The 19,968-nt window shown below is 41.7% G+C and overlaps 4 protein-coding genes across 13 annotated transcripts in view; 1 reads left to right on the top strand and 3 right to left on the bottom strand.

The window, feature by feature from the left end:
• ext2.S (exostosin glycosyltransferase 2 S homeolog) overlaps window positions 1-3,781 on the bottom strand; it is a 44,481-nt gene extending 40,700 nt beyond the window's left edge. The window contains exons 1-3 of one of the 3 annotated variants that reach the window (XR_005960816.1): window positions 3,667-3,760; window positions 2,260-2,826; window positions 6-95 (exon numbers count right to left, since the gene is read on the bottom strand). Coding sequence is in view for 2 of the 3 variants with exons in the window: in XM_018259493.2 (XP_018114982.1) it covers window positions 6-95; window positions 2,260-2,795 (626 nt within the window). In the remaining variant the exon portion in view is untranslated. Of the gene's footprint in view, window positions 1-5; window positions 96-2,259; window positions 2,827-3,363; window positions 3,513-3,666 lie in introns of those variants that run through there. The other 2 variants (XM_018259493.2, XM_018259494.2) reach the window with 2 other exon arrangements.
• A 51-nt stretch (window positions 3,782-3,832) lies between these two features.
• rag2.S (recombination activating gene 2 S homeolog) overlaps window positions 3,833-19,968 on the top strand; it is a 29,097-nt gene continuing 12,961 nt past the window's right edge. For 4 of the 7 annotated variants that reach the window (XM_041591103.1, XM_041591106.1, XM_041591104.1 and 1 more), the window contains exon 1: window positions 3,854-4,595. The gene's annotated coding sequence lies outside the window, so the exon portion shown is untranslated. Of the gene's footprint in view, window positions 4,596-5,732; window positions 5,775-19,968 lie in introns of those variants that run through there. The other 3 variants (XM_041591107.1, XM_041591105.1, XM_018259243.2) reach the window with 2 other exon arrangements.
• Window positions 13,858-15,532, bottom strand: LOC108715263 (ribosomal protein S6 kinase beta-2). Of its 2 annotated transcripts, XM_041560984.1 has the most exons (4): window positions 15,421-15,532; window positions 15,003-15,292; window positions 14,544-14,705; window positions 13,858-14,379 (listed from the first exon to the last, which is right to left on the bottom strand). In XM_041560984.1, the coding sequence occupies exons 2-4, from the start codon at window positions 15,189-15,191 to the stop codon at window positions 14,236-14,238; spliced, it is 495 nt and encodes a 164-aa protein (XP_041416918.1). In that variant the 5' UTR covers window positions 15,192-15,292; window positions 15,421-15,532; the 3' UTR covers window positions 13,858-14,235. The 2 variants fall into 2 exon arrangements, with proteins under 2 accessions (XP_041416918.1, XP_041416917.1); XM_041560983.1 differs by having other exon boundaries at window positions 15,003-15,532.
• On the bottom strand, window positions 15,370-17,461 carry LOC121393436. Its single transcript, XM_041561928.1, has 4 exons — window positions 16,875-17,461; window positions 16,512-16,597; window positions 15,975-16,185; window positions 15,370-15,512 (listed from the first exon to the last, which is right to left on the bottom strand). The coding sequence occupies exons 1-4, from the start codon at window positions 17,455-17,457 to the stop codon at window positions 15,370-15,372; spliced, it is 1,023 nt and encodes a 340-aa protein (XP_041417862.1). The 5' UTR covers window positions 17,458-17,461.

The raw sequence follows: 19,968 nt of genomic DNA, 5'->3' as shown, positions 1-19,968 counted from the left end.
CTTACCTGTCTCGGGGGACATCAAGAGCAGTGTTATAATCCGGGGGTCCACCAGGAAGCATGTTAAATAGTAAGTGGTTGGTCCCTCTGTCCCACCTGGTAAAACATGAGAAAAGTATAAAGGGTAATGAAGGCATTCTAGAGGCATTACTACGGGTTTGCTGCAAAACTAGTTTAGTTCAACAGAGCTTGATTAACTTTACTTGCTCCTGGGCTGTAATACAGGGTCAAGCCCTAACATTTTAAAGGAATTGTTCAGTATAAAAATAAAAAACTGGGTAAAGGCTGTGCACAATAAAAAATGTTTCTATTATAGTTAGTTAGCCAAAATGTAATGTATAAAGGCTGGAGTGACTGGACACTACATCCGACTTTTCAGTTCTCTTGGATTCCACTGATTGGTTACCAGGCAGCAACCGTTCAGTGACTGTTCAGTTTGCACTTGATCCTCAGCATTCAGCTCAGATTCAAAAGCACACAGTTATGTCCCATGTGCCCCCCTTCAAGTCACTGACTAAGCTGGCCATAGATGTAAAGATTTTTAAAAGATCTTTTCCTTATCATGAGACCAAGATTATCTTGAAACGATCATTTAAATGTATGATTTGTCCATCAACTAAAAAGACCATTTCAAGCAATATTGTCTAGTTGAAGCCAGGAAAACTGAGGGTAGCGGTCTGCTTGGCCCTGCAAACATAGATAGATTTCACTGTGACCGATGAAAATTTTTTAACCTGGCCAATCAATTTTCTGACAAATGTCGGACGAATAATCGATGCACGATTATTCGATTCTCACTAACCTTACTAAAATTTTACGGATTGGTTGGATTGTACTAAAATCATTTGTTTACCAAAGAAAAATCTTTGCGTCTATGGGGACCTTAACTCAGAGTTAGAGAGCTGAAAAGCAGGAAGTAGTGTTCTGGCTATTATGTTACACATTCAGTCACTCCAGCCTTTATACATTACATTTTTGCCTAACTATATTAGAAACATTTTTTATTTTGCACAGCCCATCTACAGTATTTACCCAGTTTTTATTTTTACACTGAACTGTTCCTTTAAGACAGACTCATGTCAGGCAACTGCAATTTAAGTCTAACCGTACCGCAGGGGCTGATTCTCAACCTGTGTTTATCCGCAGGCTGAGAATTAGTCTAGTGTGACATTAACCTAAGCGTTATGTTAAATATCCCTATACTGGGAATCTTGCAGAGTCCGAAGCAGGGTTAAACATTGTAGCACACACACATATGCACAAACTCTTCATCCTTGCAGTTTATTACTACATCTAAAATAAATGTGACATTCCCATAGAAACAATTATCTTTAGCTTATTCTCCAGTGGTTTTGTGATTAATCTGCAAACAATGTTTTGTAGTCACCCAGAAGCCATTTATTCCTGCATGCACCCTCGCCTCTGGAAACTTTAGTATTGCTACTTATTCATTCCACCCAGCTGCAGGATTAGGTACAAGATTCCATGTGCAGAATGAAAAGGATGAAGATATTCCATGTCGTTGACACGGCAACATTTTTTCCAAACTCTCAAGCGTCACTCGGTTCTTCCTTCAAGGCAAAGGCTACATGCACATTACAGACTTTTTTGTTTTTCACTATGTGAATTCAGGTGTGACGTCACAATCACGACATGCAAAAAGGTCAACAACACACTAATAAATGTGCATAGAGTCTGGTTTGAAATAGGTTCTGAGCCTGAAGTAATATTAGACATGACAAACCAAAGGGAATCACCCAGAAATACAAAACAGAGACAGGGCTTGCAATTACCCTGTCCCTGCAATTGGGCAATTTTCATGGTTTGTGACGGGAGGGTTCTTAGTTTTCTGCTGCTCAGAACTACTCTGATAATATCCTATCAAACTCCCTCACTAATTGGGCCAAATACTTGTATCTGGTCGAACCAAATTTGCATATTTAAATTAGGGGTGAGAATGGAAATCAGGTGACTTTTCGTAAAAAAAAGTTTTATCCCACCTTTAATTTTGCCTCCCCTAATTTGCATGCAAATTAGGATTTAGATTTGGTTCAGTAAACAGATTTTAGTGCAAAATTCTGCTGGAGCAGCACTTAACTGATGTGTTTATAAAAAAAACTTTTTCCCGTGACAGTATCCCTTTTAATCTAACCGTGTATTGCCACCTGTAGTTGCCTGGATGTGGTCATGCATGCCTTAGGAAAACAGAACAGGACTATAAATTGAGGCACAAGTCTGTTATAGTGGCATGTTCAAATACCTGGGTAGCTGTGCCAGCGCTTGTGCAGTCTCTTTAATGCGCAGACTATCTTGGTTGAGAACATTGATGGAGGGCAGAAAGAGACAGGCCTTGCTCACATCTTCTGTGTAGAAGTCGCTCTGGGACACGGCACTCAGAAGCTGGTTGTACTCACGGGAGATGGTGCCCCCCACCGAAACGCTGTACTCATCTGTGTATTTCTTCAGCGGGTAGATGTACACCTTCACCTTGTTCTTAGGATTGTATCCGCAGCGGTATACATCAAAGCATGTGTGCATCCTGCATCTTAAGTCTCCCCTCTCTGGGAGAGGGCTGTCCAGTGAGAGCTTGACCGATGGCACACCATGGACACTTCGCTTGTCTGCGGTCCAGTCGCTGGAAGGCTCGATAGTGTGCGGCCAGAACTGAAACATCCCAGTGGCAATAAGGCCCAGCAGGACCACAGAGAAGAGAGCAATGTAGTAGACACGGTGCTTGGACTTCATCCTGGGGATGAGGACTGGACCCCTTGTGCTGTACTTGACCGAGGCACACATACTGGCCCCCTCCACCCCAGATTCGGTTCTGCTGGCGAAAGGCAGGAAAACAGTTAATCAGCTGATAGGAAGCACAGGCTTCAAACCAAAATAGAGACAACAGATAGTATAGAGATTCTGCAATGCATGCTGGGAAATCAGTGATCAGATTGGCACTATCTATACTCAGTGGGACAGGGAGCAGATGGCTTTAGGAGCAGTGAGGGAGATTGCTTCCCCTGTATATACTGTATATAATATGCAATAAAGTGACACTGAAAGGGCTAAACTACACGGGAGATGTGGTTGGATGTGTCAGATCGACAGAGATCTTCCTACAAGTTGAATGGTGTCGCATGGGTGAAAATATAATGGGATGGATACAAAAAGTGTGTAAAGTCACATATATGAGACAGATAAAGTCACATATATGAGACAGATAAAGTCACATATATGAGACAAATAAAGTCACATACATGAGACAGTTCAGGCAGGATCATTGTATTGGTTTATTCCAATAGCAGAAAGGATGTTCTGAATGACTGGGCCCTCAGGTCAAGCACCCCTTAGATCTGTACCACACAGTTACCTGTGACTGAGGAAGCGACTGAAAGCTCCTGTACAAGCAGTGTGATACTCACTACTCACTTCATTTATCACCAAGGCCACCCTGAGGCATAAAGTGACTAAAACAAGGGCCCTCCTGCTGCCCCACACACAACTGGGGATTTTGATTATTAGGAACTAAATCTGAAGGGAGGGGGCGCGTCATACGTAGCTATGAATTCTGGGTGTTGTAGTCCAACAGCAACACGTCAAAAGTCGCTGATGGTATAAGTAAAAAAAAAAAAAAAGTCCCTCCCCAATTAGGTAGGTGACAATTAGGACTCACCTTGGCCCCCACTGGCATCAGCAGCTCCCGGGCCGCCCCCTCCAGCTGCCTCACGCCCGTAACTCCATTCCACCCTGGAACGCATAGGCTGCCAAAGCGGAAGTCGCATCAAAACCAACAAGCGCACTTGACTGCGACGTCACACGTACCATAGAGTCTAGGGAGCTTTCTGGATAACGTATCCCATATCTGTGGTTAAGGCTCAATTAATCATAGTAGAGCAGGTAGAGCTCTGTTTAGGCAGTAGATACATCTGGAGGCGGTAGGTACCGTTATGGGTAATTTAGACCGAGTAAAGCAACCGAGAAATAGCAATATCACATACTCTAGATATGGTTGTAAATTAGGGTTGCCACCTTTTCTGGAAAGAAATACCAGCCTTCCTATATATTTATCTTTTTTTCCTATTAATAACATTGGGATCAACCATAATTTTTACTGGCAACCCTACCACCTTGGCTGAACCCGGACACTGGGGGCGGGGCAGATAGCATTTTGCATACCCTACCCAACCGTCCCGTTTTCCGCGGGACAGTCCCGTTTTTGTCTGTCTGTCCCGCTGTCCCGGATTAGTGGACTCAAAGTCCCGCATCCCTGTATCTCCATCCCTCAGCACTAGGGTATAAGGAAGTGACATCACGATTCACCTGCCGCACGGTGGGTAGAGCCGGGTAAGAGACGGAGAGAGAGAGATCGCTGGCGAGTGCGAGTAGGGGAAGTGTTGACGGCTTCTGAACCCGCACCTGCCACTTGATAACGAGTAGGGGGAACCGATACAGAGCAAGAGACGTCGGGCGAGGCGATAGCGCAAGGAGGTGTGGGCGTGTCTTTAGGACTAGATACACCCGGAGCTTAGCACTTACTGGCATCGTGCTGCTGTTCCGCTATGGATTCCCTCGCTGTCCTGTGACTCCTCTTACTCGGCTCCGGTAAGTGTCTCTGCCTCGCACTCACACGTGCCCCCCTCATTCTTTTAAGTTCAGGGATGTGTTCCAGGTGCTGGGAAAGTAGGGACAAAGGTGGAGCATACAAACTAGTACAAAGGTTCCTTGTACACGCTACCAGTGGCACCTGGATTTCCATAAATTGGTCCTTCAGTTGTCATGAAACTCGAAAACCCAGCATTCTCTCTGTAGTTTGCTAGGCCCAGTTTGGGCACCACCTAGACAAAAAATGAGACTTGCCCCAGGCCAGACTTCCAGCTACAATAGAACTACACTTCCTATAATCCATGAAATGCCAAAAGTAGAGTGATGATTAAACCACCTTAACCAGAAAAACATAGCCCCTATTTATGTAACTAGGGGGTGTGGCCACAAAATGGGCGTGGTCAAAAAAAATTTGGCGCGCTACGCGCGGCTAAACTTTTTGTCCCTCTTTTAATTTCCAAAATGTTGGGAGGTATGATTTTGGGTGGGGCAGTGATGTAATAACAGGCATGATGACATCAGAGGTGGGCACAATGATGCTGGTGGAGTTTATGACACCAGGGTGAGGCTTTGCATCACTTGGGTGCAACTGTTTTGATTTCTATCCAGTTTTCGCAATGTTTTAAAGTGTTGATGCCTAGTTCTAAACCACACATGGCAACCCTATCTCTAGCTATATTTTGCTTGATGAGTAAGTAGGGTTGCCACCCAGCCGGTATTATACCGGCCTGGCCGGTAAAACACCTGCCGGGGCCGGTATTGCAATGTAGCTGCTGGTAAATTTGTAATACACCTAACAAAAGCCCATGGCCTGGCCCCAAACTCACCCCTGCCCCCCCCCCCCTTTGATGTCACGATCCGTCCCAGCCAATCACACGCCGTGGCTCTGTCCCTTTTGCCGCCCCGCCCCCTTTAACGTCACGACCCGCCCTTTTGTTCCCGCCCCTCCACCAACCGGTAGAACTTTTATTAAAAGGTGGCAAACATATGAGTAAGGCCAAATCTTTAATTACAGGTATGAGTCCCATTATACAGATATCAGTTATCCAGAAAGCTCTGAAATACAGAAATGCTAATTTATATAAAGAAAAAATCTTATTTTTAATTGATTTGCTTTTTTTTTTTTATCTGTAATAATAAGAAATTAACTGCACTCGATAGTAACTCAGCCATGTTGAGGTGAGTATCTTAGTATTGAAATGTTTTTCATGTATTGGCCAGATTATTGTTCGGGTTTTATAAGGCTGAAAACCGAATAGAAATTTGAGCCCCAAACAGGCCTTATAAAAACTGAACTATTCAGGTCAAAACCGAACAGGTGGCAACCCTATTGTAAATAGGGATGCACCGAATCCACTATTTTGTATTCGTCCGACCCCCTGAATCCTTCCTGAAAGATTCCGAACCGAATCCTAATTTGCATATGCATTTTTTACTTCCTTCTTTTGTGACAAAAAGTCACACGATTTGGATATGCAAATTAGGATTCAGATTCGGTTCGACTGGCCGAAGGATTAGGCTGAATCCGAATCCTGCTGAGAAAGGCCGAATCCTGTCCAAATCCCGAATTGAATCTTTGATTGGGTGCATCCCTAGTTGAATAAATGAAATATTAAATGAATAAGCTGAGAATATGTCATACAGTTTGCATTTATTGCATATTCAATACTTTTGTAAAGTATGAAAACTGAAGCTGTTAGAAAACTGAAAACATGCAGGAAAATGGCACTTGAGGTTAACAAGTGTCTTCAATGAAATTGGTGCATGCAGCTTCCAGCGAAATCAGGGAAAATCTGCTGACAAATCAGCAAAATCAAGGTTGGTCAGCGTAGTCACTTGCAGAAAAATCTTTAGAGGATGATGGAGGTTGAATATCCCGGCACATGCTGGATTTATTCTTGATATTCAAGTTTTTTCTCCAAACCGAGTTTGATCGAATTTGAATCAAATTCTATTCAAGCTTTTGGGTTGTTAAATTTTTGACAAACCGATTTTATTAATAAATTTCCCTAAATTGAATTTCGAATTCAGTCTAATTTAAGGAAGTTTTAAAAAACTCAAATGAATTTAAAGTTGCTTGAAATAAGCCATTCTATAACATACTAAAAGTTAATGTAAAGGCAAATCACCTCTATAATGCTAATGTAACACTCCCTGGTATGTCTATCCACAAATAAGCAACGGGCTGACAATTCCTTTCTGTAAAAGACATATATTTAATTCTATTAATCAGAAACATCATCATTTTCTACATAGATATTGGAATCTGGGGGCCATGGCTTGGTCTTCCAAATTTGTACCCCTGGTTCTGGTTTTTCAGTGTGGAAGGGCAGTAATGAGTTAAAGCTGCATCAGCGTTTGGATTAGTAAGCATTTCAGAGCCAAAGAGCAGTATCGCCTTTGGAAAATGTGGCAAACTGTGTGCCTGCCCATTGTTACTAGCACACCATTCCTCAGCCTGGCAGAGTTAGCGGCTGAAAAAAAGATTATACAAACTATAGGTGGTATACTCTTTGTATATCTTGACATTAAAACATACTGGGCCGGCCGGCTCTTGTGAGCTTCGCCGGCCCAGATCCGCTCCCTGGATAATAATCCTGCTGTCCTTCCCGAGACCTCCCTTCTGGGCCGCGGCAAAAAAAAGTGCATGCGCGGTTTTGACGCACATGTACGTCAAAAACCGCACACGTGCAGTTTCGGTGGGGGGCCCTGGGACAGCAGAACCGGTGGACCCCTCGTGCCCCCCAATCCGACCACGGCAAGGGTAGGGTTGCCACCTTTTCTGGAAAAAAATACCGACCTTCCTATATATTTATCTTTTTTCCCTGTTAATATCATTGGGGTCAACCATAATTTTTACCGGCCAGGCCAGTAAAATACCGGCCAGGTGGCAACCCTAGAGGCCGGGCCTAGAGGCTGGAATGTTTCAGGGAGAGTGTTGAATAAACATGGGAGAGCCGAAGCATTTGGCTGTGGAGCTGGTAACTGTTTTGCCTCTTGGTTAATAGAGGGCTGAAGGGACTGTTGCATCTACAAAGCTCAAGTCATTGATGGGTGTGTTGGTAGAGTTGATGCTGGTCATTGTTGTAGACAAACCCAGGGTAAATACATTCTGTACCACCCCAGGATATGGTATTTTGTGTTCATATGGCTTGACTGTCTCTCATATTTTGTATGCAGTTCTTGCATGGGCCACAAAACCATCCACAGGATACTCAACCTGAACACTTTTATCTACCCGGGGTCTCTCGGTTACTTGTGCTTTCCATGGGTGCTCTGCCCAGTCTTAATCTATACCTTCTTAAGAAGGCTCCTTTAATTTTGTAACTGGGGTATTGATGGACTGGGAAAACTCTCGTGCACGATCTGTTCTTAATTGTATTCTAAACTGCTTAACAACTGAATTGCTTTAAGTTGAGAGGTGACATTGGCAACCCCATCTGGCAAACTGCTGTTGATGAGCAGAATCCATACAATATGTATCTTCTTTGCCCGCTCCTACACCATTTAGCTTGATCTGGCTACACTTTTCTGTGTGGTTCAGGTGTTTGGTTTATTTGAAACTTCATCTCCTATAAACAGGAATATGTGCCCTAATTCTTAGAATTCTTAATTCTAAGGGACAAATCTGCTGATTGGAGGGTCTTCCTACAGACAGTTCAAGAGAAATGCAGGATATGAAACCTGAAGTATCCGTGGGATAACAGTAATGATGTCTGATGATGAAGAAGATATATAATAGACATAAAATATATACTGTAAAATAGGGGACTCTGGGAGTTGTTGTAGCACAATAACCAAAGGGCCACAGATTGAACATGCCAAACATTACTGGGTTGAGGTATCAAATATGCTAGCAGAATACCATAGAAACATTAAGGAGGACATGTAAATTCTCATATCAAAGGGAACTTGCCCATGAAATGGACACTGATTTTTTTTTACAGTTGTATTGTTGACTCAACATAGAAAGTATATTCATATATTAAAGGCCCTATTTGGGATGGGGGATCATCTGCTTAGCCAGTAGTGCAGCAGTTACATTCTACTGGCATAAACTCTTTCAGGTCTGATTGTGACCATCTGGTGGCGCTCTACAGCTTTCCCATTGTTGGTGGCTCCTTTACATTGTCATCCTTAGATGTTTAAGGCTTTCCAGCCTGTCAATGGGGCAAGACTATGGGAGATACAAGCAGTGTTATACAGGGTGTATGTTTGTCAGACATTGCACTTGCAGTAAGTGATGAGTGTGGTCTGAGGAACCCCCAATGCCAGAGACTGCTGTGCAAAAAAGGTGGATTCCTGTTGCAGGGCTTGCAGTCACAAAGACCTGAAAGGTTTTAAGCTCTACAGGACAAGCAGTCTAGATGTCTCATTATGTATTTTACCTACAATGTAGTGTTTTTAAGTTCTAGCAGAATAACACTTGCGTAATGATGGAGACTAGCGCTAGTTTGGATAATGATGAGAGTCTTTGCACAATTAATTTGGCACACGTAGAAGCTCCTGTTGGCATAAGAAGCAAGAGGAACCCTAGAATTAGCACCTGATGTAAATCATACCTTTGTGGCAAGGCAAGCTGCACCCTGTGCACGTATTTTACTGAATGGCAATTGGATTGGCTCAGGGATCTGCCCCTACCACTGCACTATGTGACTGTAAAATGAGCCATTGGTTCTGAAACCTTCTTTTTGCAGGGTAGCATCTCTCTCTCTCTATTTATATATGTTCTGTTTGCCAGTTCCCTATGTATCAATATGCCAACATAAGGTCAGTGGTAACTGATTTAAGGCCTGAGATAACACTATATGCTGTAGTAAAGAATTGCAGCTGTCTTCTGTGGCAATATGCAAGAAACCACATAGCAAACTGCCAGAGACCTTCTCATTGGCTCACACTAACTGCCTTTGCTATCACAGATACTTAAAGAAACACCTGCAGGTCCCCCTGAACCTGCAACCTGCCTGGCGTGACCCACTATGAAAGGGAAAGAAGGCTTGGTGTCTCTGGAAGAATGGTCCAAAACATTCAGTGCTTTTACTTCCACCTGTGTTAACCGTTCAACCCACCACAAAAAAAGCCACCCCCCGATGCTTTGGAAAGGCCCCTCCATATCAGTATCTCTCATCTCTGTGGTGGAGATATCTGATTGTCAAAGTTCAGTAGTGTGCCCTCAGCTGCACAGTCATAGGTGTGGGCTCATAGTGGGAATAGATTACGTAAGAATAATAAGAACGAAGATCACCATTACTCAAGGCAACGTTACTGTAGGAACAGAGTTAGTAAATAACTGCTTTAAGTTTCACCCTGTGACCCTTCATCCTTGTAGCGGTTTACTTATAGCTGAAGATTTGTTGGGAGTTATAATTCAGCACAGAACTGCTCCTATTTATATGCCACACATGCAACTTGTATTTATGGTTCCCATGCAATAATTTGAAGGTTGACACTACCTTACCCCTTGGGTGCAAGGTGCAGCTAGGGTTGCCACCTTTTCTGTAAAAAAATATGAAATCCCAAAAACATTGTGAAATTGCCCGAAACCCCCGACACAACTAAAAATCAATGGGACTGTTCCCATTGACTTTTATGCAACCTCGACAGGTTTGAGATGCCGTGTTTTTATATTCTGGCTTTTTAACCCTCGGGTTTAATAAATTCCGAAAAATTCGTGATTTTTTTTTAAGCCTATTATAACACAAAAAATCACGAATTTTTCGAATTTCGAGGAATTTCGGGTATTTGGAGCTTAGTAAATAACGCCCATAGTCTCACATTGCAATGGATGTAGGCCTTATCCCGGATAGCCCTAATATTTATATAGATATAATATATTCTCATAACCATAGTCTAAAGTGCAAACTTGCCTCTGACTTCTGTATCTAGAGGGAACTGTGCCCACCAGAATTCTTAAAGAGCTTTCATGTGCATATAAGAAACCTCCCCTATGTAGTGTGCTGCTTGGCAGTGATGTTTTGCACTCTAGGAGTTCCTGTTCTAACTGCCACTTTTCCGTTTATTTTGTGTACAACTAGCAAAACAATAACATCCCTAGATACAAGTAACAGATGCTGCCAAATCAGCTGAAAAGCAAGAAAAAATAAGTCTTTGATATTCCCCAGGGGCTTTGCCCACACAGATGCTAAAGCCACATGCAGCCTCTCAACGGCACCCAGAAGCCCTTCACTAAACACATAGGGGGTTATTTATCAAAATCAGTTTTTTTCTGATTTTTTATGTAAAAACAGTCCGACCGAACTAGAATCCAGGATTTGACCTTATTTGTCATTGAAAAAACTGGATAAAATCGGTTCGGAAAAATGCCAGAAACGCTCAAATTTTTTGTGAAATCGCTCAAAACCCACGACTTTTTTGGATTTTTGCCCAAAATTCAGCGCAGATCATGATATTTTCAAATTTGCAATGGGACCTTTGACTTCTACAGGACCCAACGATGGCTGGGTGTCTCCCCAACTGAATAAACTCTCTAGGTGCCAAGACCCTATTATGCACTTTAGGGGGATTCCAGATGACCACCTGTATATTTTGGGTTGCTCCACTGCATTCATCCAGCCTCCAAATTGGTGATTCGTTGCATTTAAAGAGCTATGTCGCCCGGTCAGTTAAGTTGCATCCATTGCAATGAGGAGCATTTGGTCGGTTGCACATGCAGGGCAGGACTGGCTCTAGGCTGTTGCATGCAGCTTCAGGGTGCAGGGAGTTGCCATCCTGCCTTCCTATACCTGCTCTGTACCATGCCTTACCTCTATAACCCTTGGGCTTTCTATTCCCCCTCGAGTCTTAACCCTTTCACTGCAACCAAACAGTAATCCTTGAGCAATTAGATTACTGCGTGTCTGTCTTGTGCTATTTAACCCTTTAGCTGCATGCTAGGAGACATGCTTATTTATGTATACAGGTATGGAACCTGTTATCCACCTGTGGGTTCCAGATAAGAGATCTTTCCTTAATATAGATCTTCATAAACAAGTGTACTTAAAATTAATTTAAATGTTAAATAACCCCGATAGGATTGTTTTGCGTCCAATAAGTATTAAAAGGGTTGTTCACCTTGAAAATGTACTTTAATTATGATGTAGAAAGTGATATTCTGAGACAAATTGCAATTGGTTTTCATTACCTGCTATCCCACAGTCACACTCCCTTCCCAGATACTATTATCCACTGTTACTATAGACACCATCTCTCCCAACTATACCTGCTATCCCACAGTCACACTCCCTTCCCAGAGACTATTATCCCACTGTTACTATAGGCACCATCTCTCCCTACTATACCTGCTATCCCACAGCCACACTCCCTTCCCAGAGACTATTATCCCACTGTTACTATAGGCACCATCTCTCCCTACTATACCTGCTATCCCACAGTCACACTCGCTTCCCAGAGACTATTATCCCACTGTTACTATAGGCACCATCTCTCCCTACTATACCTGCTATCCCACAGTCACACTCCCTTCCCAGAGACTATTATCCCACTGTTACTATAGGCACCATCTCTCCCTACTATACCTGCTATCCCACAGTCACACTTCCTTCCCAGAGACTATTATCCCACTGTTACTATAGGCACCATCTCTCCCTACTATACCTGCTATCCCACAGTCACACTTCCTTCCCAGAGACTATTATCCCACTGTTACTATAGGCACCATCTCTCCCTACTATACCTGCTATCCCACAGCCACACTCCCTTCCCAGAGACTATTATCCCACTGTTACTAGAGGCACCATCTCTCCCTACTATACCTGCTATCCCACAGCCACAGTGCCTTCCCAGAGAATATTATCCCACTGCCACTATACTGTTGGATTCTTTACATCTAACCCCTGATTCTTTTCCCTGCAGAAGGTTAACGTTGCCTTTTTCAGGTTTTTTTTAAAAAAAAATTCTCCTTTTCGTCCCGTTCTATTTGGATTTCTCTGCTTCTGACCTTTGGTCCTTGTTTTCTGGTTGGGCAAAGGAATGAAGGGCTTTACACTCTCCCACCATCTTGAGCCGCACTGACTTGCCTGAGAAATGCAACTTGATGCTTTAGATTGTATCCACTCAATGGCAGTAGAAGATGGCTAAAAGGCCTCGAGCTTCGGTTCTCTTCCTTTGTGGAGCAGGTTCATCAACACAAACGTCTTCTGCTTTCCTTTTCCTTTGAGGGACCTTCTCCGTCACAACTTGCTGAAGCATTCCAAGGACAACAAAGACTTTGAAGCCTAGTCCCTTGCTTGTCCCAGGTTTCTCATTGATTCATTTCTTCTTTCTCTCATCATCCAGTTGGCTTTTTCTTGAGCTTCTTAGATCCATCATTTGATATGAGATATTTTTATGAAGTTCAAGCAGTTACATGTGTACTCCTTCTCCTACCTGTAGTAGCTACTCGTAAATGAATCCACTACATTGTGTTTATGATGTTTGTTTATGGTAATATCACAATAAAGCTTCTATTGTGACAGGGCTAGATAAAATTACAATTTTGTTGATTTCTGACGATATGTTGATTTCTCATAATATTGCCATAATGTTCAGTGCTGGACTGGGTCCAAAGTTCTTGAAACCCAGGGACCGCCTTCACAGCACTTAGATAAAGATAATGCTAGATCCAATTTTTTCTCTATAGGTCCATGGTGGAAATAGGATAAGCAGAAGAGAATTATCTATGCTGGTGTGCTGGTAGGCCAGCCCAACCACCCTTAGACTGGGGCTTTGGGGACCCACCGGGGCTCTGACACCAGGGGTCCTCCTTGGAACAAACTGTGCCCTCCTCCCAATGTCCACCCTTCCCCCACATATATCTAAAACTACTAGTTGATCGGTGCAGCAAGCCTTCCCTGGCAGGGCCCGGGCCAAACCAACCCTGTTCCCCAAGCTGAAATCAGAACTAGAGGATGTTTATCCAGCAAGACATGTGGAAAATCTTGATACTCTCTATATACTTGTTAATAGGAACAATAATAATGATAAAAACAAAACAACATTATATTTAAAAAAAAAACTTTATTGATTTAAGTTCTCACAGATAAAAGAGGCCCACAATCTTCAAATCCTAAAGCTTATGGACCAGGTGCATAGTCGGATATCACGTTTTTAGTCTTTGATCTTCTCTTTAGTTGTCCCACCACTGTGCAATACACAGGATAAATAATTATATCCTTATATTGCACTCATTGTCCAGACAATAGATCCATTGGCCTCCTTCCTGGCACCATGCCCATTGTGGCCTTATTTATCCACCCTCCCACCCAAGACCCAGACTATAGAAGACATAGTCTGGGGTTTATGTGGCCATCTTCTTCTCCTGATGGGGCTGTTCCTTTTTGGTTTAAAAGAAAACGTCTTCACAAAAGTTTTTTGTGGGTTCTGCAAACCTCCAATCAGATCACAAATTTGATATTCTTTGTCAGCATCATCTTTCCAGAACATGGAAGCTTCACTTGTTCACTTTGTAACGGAATTTCTTTGTGTTGCTCTGAATATTACAATGTCTTCGCTGAGGGATAAAAATATAAGATTTGATCAATGCTAAAAACAATAAACTCAATCAGTAGAAGACTGAAATTCAATTAAAAGTATAGAAATTCATAAAGAACAGTAGAGAACTAAGCTCAGATTATTAATTAACCTAACCAGAATTTGTACTTACTAGATTGATGGGCGTCGGAATTCTGCCAGCTTCTATGGCTGACCAGACAATGTTTGCAAAGAAAGGATGGTCCCTTATAGATGCAACAAATCTCATCCGCTCATTTGGATTTTCACACAGGAGCTATGGAAAGAGAGAAGAGCAATCAAAATGACAGAATCCTTTCCAAATCTATCCCACAACCCCAGTCCCTTCCCAGAGATATCCACACTGCACCATCTTACCCTACTATACCTGTAGGCTTTCTACCTACAGCCACTGTTCTGCTCTCAAAACTTTGTACTTACCTTCAAAATAAGGTCTTGAAGCTCAGGGCTGACGTTTTTTAGAAATCCAAATCGGTTTCTATAGCAGGCATATTGAGGATCCATCCCAGTAGCCATTTGGAAAAGTATGATTCCAAGAGAATAATAGTCCACTGCCTTATTGTACTTGCACTTTTGGAATACCTGCAGTTGTATAAATGGGTACACAACATTTCAGAAATGAATAATACTAGAAAGCATCACAGACATTAGGAAATGATTTTAACACTATGTTTATATATTAAATAGTTATGTATTAAATATTAATAAGTATCATTTAACTATGGAATACACTACGCTAATATTACAACAGTTCCCTTCTATTATTTAGAGATGACAAGGATAGAAATATATTAGTATCACCCATTATTAATCATACTGTGGTACTGTGGCGTAGGCTAATGAATACAAATAGTATTTAGAGGAATGTTGGTCGGTTACCTCCGGTGCAATGTATGCACGGGTTCCACAGAAGCCTTCTGCCATTCCGCCGCTTCTCCGGGTGTCTGCAGAGAGGCCGAAATCGGCTATCTCAGCATGGCCTGTGTTGTGCAGCAGAATATTATGAGGTTTCAGGTCCCTATAAAGAAGGATAATGAGAAAGATAATGAGTATCCCTAGAAAGCACATTCATACGCACTAAACAATGGCCTCCAACTTTTACTTACCGGTGAATAAATCCACGGGAATGGAGGAAATTCAGTCCACAAATAATTTCAGCAGCTAGAAACCTAGTGAATGAGATGGAAAAACTTGATCAGTCTGATTTCTAAAGACCAGATTATACTGGGCTGTTTCTTGTGGTTCCTTATAGATCAGAAGCCACATTATAACTACTGTACATCAGTCTAGAACTTACTGTATGCTGTCGTTCTCCAGTACTTTTCCCTTCTTCACCAACTCTCCTAATGTTCCTCCGGAAATATAGTCCAACACAAGGAAAATGCTGTCCTGCAAAAGGAAACAGGGTTATGTTACAAATAGACTTACATGTGTTGCTATTACACTGAGGGGCACATTTACTAAGCTCGAGTGAAGGTTTCGAAGTAAAAAAAACTTTGAATTTCGAAGTATTTTTTTGGGTACTTAGACCATCGAATAGGCTACTACGACCTTCGACTTATATTCGAACAATTCGAACTAAAAATCGTTTGACCATTCGATAGTCGAAGTACTGTCTCTTTAAAAAAAACTTGGACTACATACTTCGGTAGTTTAAACCTACCGAGGTACAATGTTTTTTGATCTAAGGAAAATCCTTCGATCGATGGATTAAAATCCTTAGAATTGTCCGATCGAACGGTTTTTCGTTCGATTGATCGTAGTATTTGCGGTAAATACTTCGATATTTGAAGTCGAAGGATTTTACTTCGAGGGTCGAATTCGAGGGTTTATTAACCCTCGATATTCGACCCTTAGTAAATGTGCCCCTGATTGTTAATAGGATGGTACCAACCGTGGTCTCGAAGATGGCATTTAGCCGAGTGAGGAATCTACACTCCTGTGCTACTACTAAGATAGTTTGCTCAATCCTCACATCAGCAATTGACTGTGTAAACCTATTCTTCCTTATTCTTTTCAGAGCTACATATTTCTCTTTTAATTGGTCTTTTGCCAGCAGCACCTAAAGGAGAAAATATGGAGTAACGTTACAGGTACACCTTGCAATGCTTCCAATCCCACCACCACTCCACCCCTTTAGTGGGAAGCTCCTTTCATGGTAATAGTGAAATCTCATTTTTCAGACTGGGGTCCAAACTGGACCTTCATGACAGCCTTGCATTTACACTTACCATATTAATTGAATGTATAGATACTAATGGTGGAAATGGTATACTAGGAAGCCTGAATATATATGTCTTAATTAGTATAAAAGTATCACAGCACCTCTTCTGACTCAATGATGGAAATAACCCACCATATAAAGATTTATGGAACCGCATGACTTACTTGTCCAAAAGATCCACTCCCAAGTTCTCCATAGATTTTAAATCGGTTGATGGACAGGTTAGTCTCAACAGCGGTTGCTCTTCTGCCTGGTGGGATCAAAAAAAACATTGTGTTAAATACAATAGTTAATATATGTATATCATTCTAATACATAGTTCATGTAACACTTATTGGTTGGCAAAACAGTGGCCTTATGCTTGAACCTTACTTTTCTGAACCAAAGTATGAATTCTTAGTTGAGGCACAGCCCTGTTCATATAGGGTAAAGGGATGGTAGACAAGGTCATTGACTTTTAGGCTGTGTTTGAGAGCAATCTGTGCCATCATTTATACCCAGGATAAACTTCCGATGCCCAAACTTACTTGATACAGGTTCCTTTGCAGTGTTCCTCTGTTGGATTCCCTGTATCTCACGCATTATTCTTTTCCTAGCACATGGGATACTTCGCTTTTTTTCATCTTTTTTTGTTTCAATTTTTCTCCTTTTCGACACGTTCTCTTCGAATTTCTCTGCCTCTGACCTTTGGCGCTTTGTTCCCTGGTTGGCCAAAGGAATGAAGGGCTTTATGCTCTCCCACCATCTTGAGGCGTACTGACTTGCCTGAGAAATGCAACTTGAGACTTTAGATTGTATCCACTCAATTGCACTAGAAGGTACGATGGCTGAAAGGCCTCCAGCTTCGGTTCTCTTCTTTTGTGGAGCAGGTTCATCCTCACAAACATCATCTGCTTTCCTCTTCCTTTGAGGGATTTTCTTCTCCTGCACTTCCTTTATATCCACTTCGATTGATTCAACACTTTCTTTCTCAGATGGTACCCAGGAATATGGGTTGATTGACTCTACAACTTGCTGAAGTATTCCAAAGATGCGAAAGACTATAAAGCCTAGTCCCTTGCTTGTCTCCGTCTTCTCGTTGGTTTCTTTCTCCTTTCTCTCATCATCCATTTTGATTTTTTTTTCTTGATTCTTTTTTATTGATTCTTGTTGTTTTCTAATAATTGTTTTAGTTCTACTTTGTTTTGAGTTTGTTAGATTGATAATTAGATGTTAGATATTTGAATGATATACGAGCAGTTACAGGTGCACTCCTTCTCCTACCTATAACTCCTCGCAAATGAAACAGCTGCAGCTGTGTTTACTTTACTTGCTTTACGATGACATCATAATGAAGCTTCTGTCATGTGACAAGGCTAGGCAGATGACATCACCATTCTGTTGATTTCAGATGACGTTATGTTTTTCTTATGACATTGCCATGATGTTTATTTCAGAGGACATTACAGTGATGCTGATTTCAGATGACATTACAGTGATGGACCTATGTTCATATATGTTTGGAATGCCAAGTTTTATTTAAGAAATATGGGTATAAAAAACTGTCTTTATGAGATCACATGATGTTGTGTATTGTGACATCATAATGATGCCTCAGTCAAGTGACATCATAATGGTGATTCTGTTAGATGATGTCACAATGCAGCTTATATCATGTGACATGACAGTGATGCTAATATTGTAAATGCATGATTCCCAAAAGTAATATTAATAAAATAATTGCAGGTGCAACAAACTGTCTTCATTAAAAATGTTTACGTCACAACGATGATCAGTCTAGATAATATCACATTTATTATTTTATTCTTTATTCATATATTCTTCTTCTGACTCTCCAGTTTTCAAATGTGGGTCACCGACCCCATCTAAAAAAAATGTTCTATAACGCTACAAATATATTGTTTTTGCTACTTCTTTCTATTCAGTCCCTTTCCTATTCATATTCCAGTCTATTATTCAAATCAGTGCATGGTTGCTAGGGTCATTTGCACCCTAACAACAAGATTGCTAAAATTACAAACTGGAGGGCTACAGCTAAATAACTCAAAAACCACAAATGATAAAAAATAGAAACTAATTGCAAATTGTCTCAGAATATCAGTTTTTACATCATAATTTAAAGGTGAAAACCCCCTTTAAGTTCATATTAGGCAACATCACATCAACGGTCATGTTGGGTCCCAATAAAAAGGGAATTCTATGCAGAACGGTCCCCAGTGGTACTGAATTATTATTGACTTGGATCTTGTCTATTGGTTATTGGTCCTTAGGATCAGCAGATCCCATGAGAGATTGGCAGACAGACTTGGAGCTTTCTATATCAGTCAGTGGCTTTGCTAATTAATCTTCTTAAGTAAAGACACTACTGAAAGGGAAGCAAATGAGTCGCTACAGTTACCCCCATACAGGGGTCAGTGCAATGTTCAGATTAATTAGCTTAATTATATAATTTTTATAACTATATTAATTATATAACTATATAAGTGATTGTTTTAATAAATGTATTGAGTATATTCTTGTATCCACTTGCATTAATGCCTGTGTCCTAATCAATGCTTTGCCATCAGACCTATACAAGGGGGCTGCTTAACCGATACTTGGCCAATACAATGTCCCTTTAAGAAAATAGATTTGACACTTTCTATGTTCAGGTTCAACCCAGTGCCTGAAGGGGTCAACTTTTAGTATGTTATAGAATGGATAATTCTAAGCAACTTTTCAATTGGCCTTCTTTTTTTCTTTTATATAGTTTTTGAATTTTTTCTTCTGACATTTTCCAGCATTCAACAATATGTATTGTTATTGCTACTTTTTATTACTCATCCTTTTCTTCGGTCCCTCTCCTATTCCTATTTCAGTCTCTTTAGGCAAACAGGTTTGGAGCAAAGCCTCTCCAAACCTGTTTGCCTAAAGAATTAAAAGAAAAGTTAAAAGAAATTTTTTTTAAAATATTCTGTCTCACCAATGTATCTATTTGAGTTTGCCTAGGGTTGCATAGGGTGCTGCTGACTAGGGTCTTTAGCTTGGGGGAATGGCGTGGCTCAGCGTGAAGGCCACTTAGAATGAGATTTGGGGAGAATTCCTATTTACTCTCCTTGGAGTACTTGCAGGTTACTTAAAGGAGAAGGAAACCCAGTCGGCGCAAGAAACCCTCCCCCCCCTCCCCTGTGTTGCTTCCCCTCCCTCCTCCCCCTTGGCCTACCTGTCTCGCTGGGCAAAAGCCCCTAACTTGTTACTTACCCTTCTGCACAGGTCCAGTCTACGGAGTTCACCGACGCCATCTTCTTCCAATCGATCTTCTTCCTGCTTTGACAGGCGCATGCGCAGTAGGAGCATTTCGCCGGTACGGATCTACTGCGCATGCACCAAAAGTCACGAAGAAGGAAAACTTCGTGACTTTTGGCGCAGTAGATCCGTACCAGTGAAATGCTCCTACTGCGCATGCGCCAAAATGCCGGTCAAAGCAGGAAGAAGATCGATTGGAAGAAGATGGCGTCGGTGAACTCCGTAGACTGGACCTGCGCAGAAGGGTAAGTAACAATTTAGGGGCATTTGCCCAGCGAGACAGGTAGGCCAGGGGGAGGAGGGAGGGGAAGCAACACAGGGGAGGGGGGAGGGTTT

This window comes from Xenopus laevis, chromosome 4S, assembly GCF_017654675.1.
Source record: "Xenopus laevis strain J_2021 chromosome 4S, Xenopus_laevis_v10.1, whole genome shotgun sequence".
NCBI lineage: Eukaryota > Metazoa > Chordata > Amphibia > Anura > Pipidae > Xenopus > Xenopus laevis.
The sequence above is the reverse complement of the archived record's forward strand: the minus strand, read 5'-3'. Positions and strand labels throughout refer to the sequence as shown.

Excerpts from the sequence above, each read along its gene's own strand:
- LOC108715263 (XM_041560983.1), bottom strand. The coding sequence starts at position 15,191 with ATGTGCTTTCTAGGGATACTCATTATCTTTCTCATTATCCTTCTTTAT. Across the intron at positions 14,706-15,002 it reads GTGCATACATTGCACCGGAG|GTATTCCAAAAGTGCAAGTA; the intron begins GTAACCGACCAA and ends ATACAACTGCAG. Across the intron at positions 14,380-14,543 it reads TTCAAGACCTTATTTTGAAG|CTCCTGTGTGAAAATCCAAA; the intron begins GTAAGTACAAAG and ends CTCTTTCCATAG.
- LOC121393436 (XM_041561928.1), bottom strand. The coding sequence starts at position 17,457 with ATGGATGATGAGAGAAAGGAGAAAGAAACCAACGAGAAGACGGAGACA. Across the intron at positions 16,598-16,874 it reads TGCAAAGGAACCTGTATCAA|GCAGAAGAGCAACCGCTGTT; the intron begins GTAAGTTTGGGC and ends TGATCCCACCAG. Across the intron at positions 16,186-16,511 it reads GGAGTGGATCTTTTGGACAA|GTGCTGCTGGCAAAAGACCA; the intron begins GTAAGTCATGCG and ends TTTCTCCTTTAG.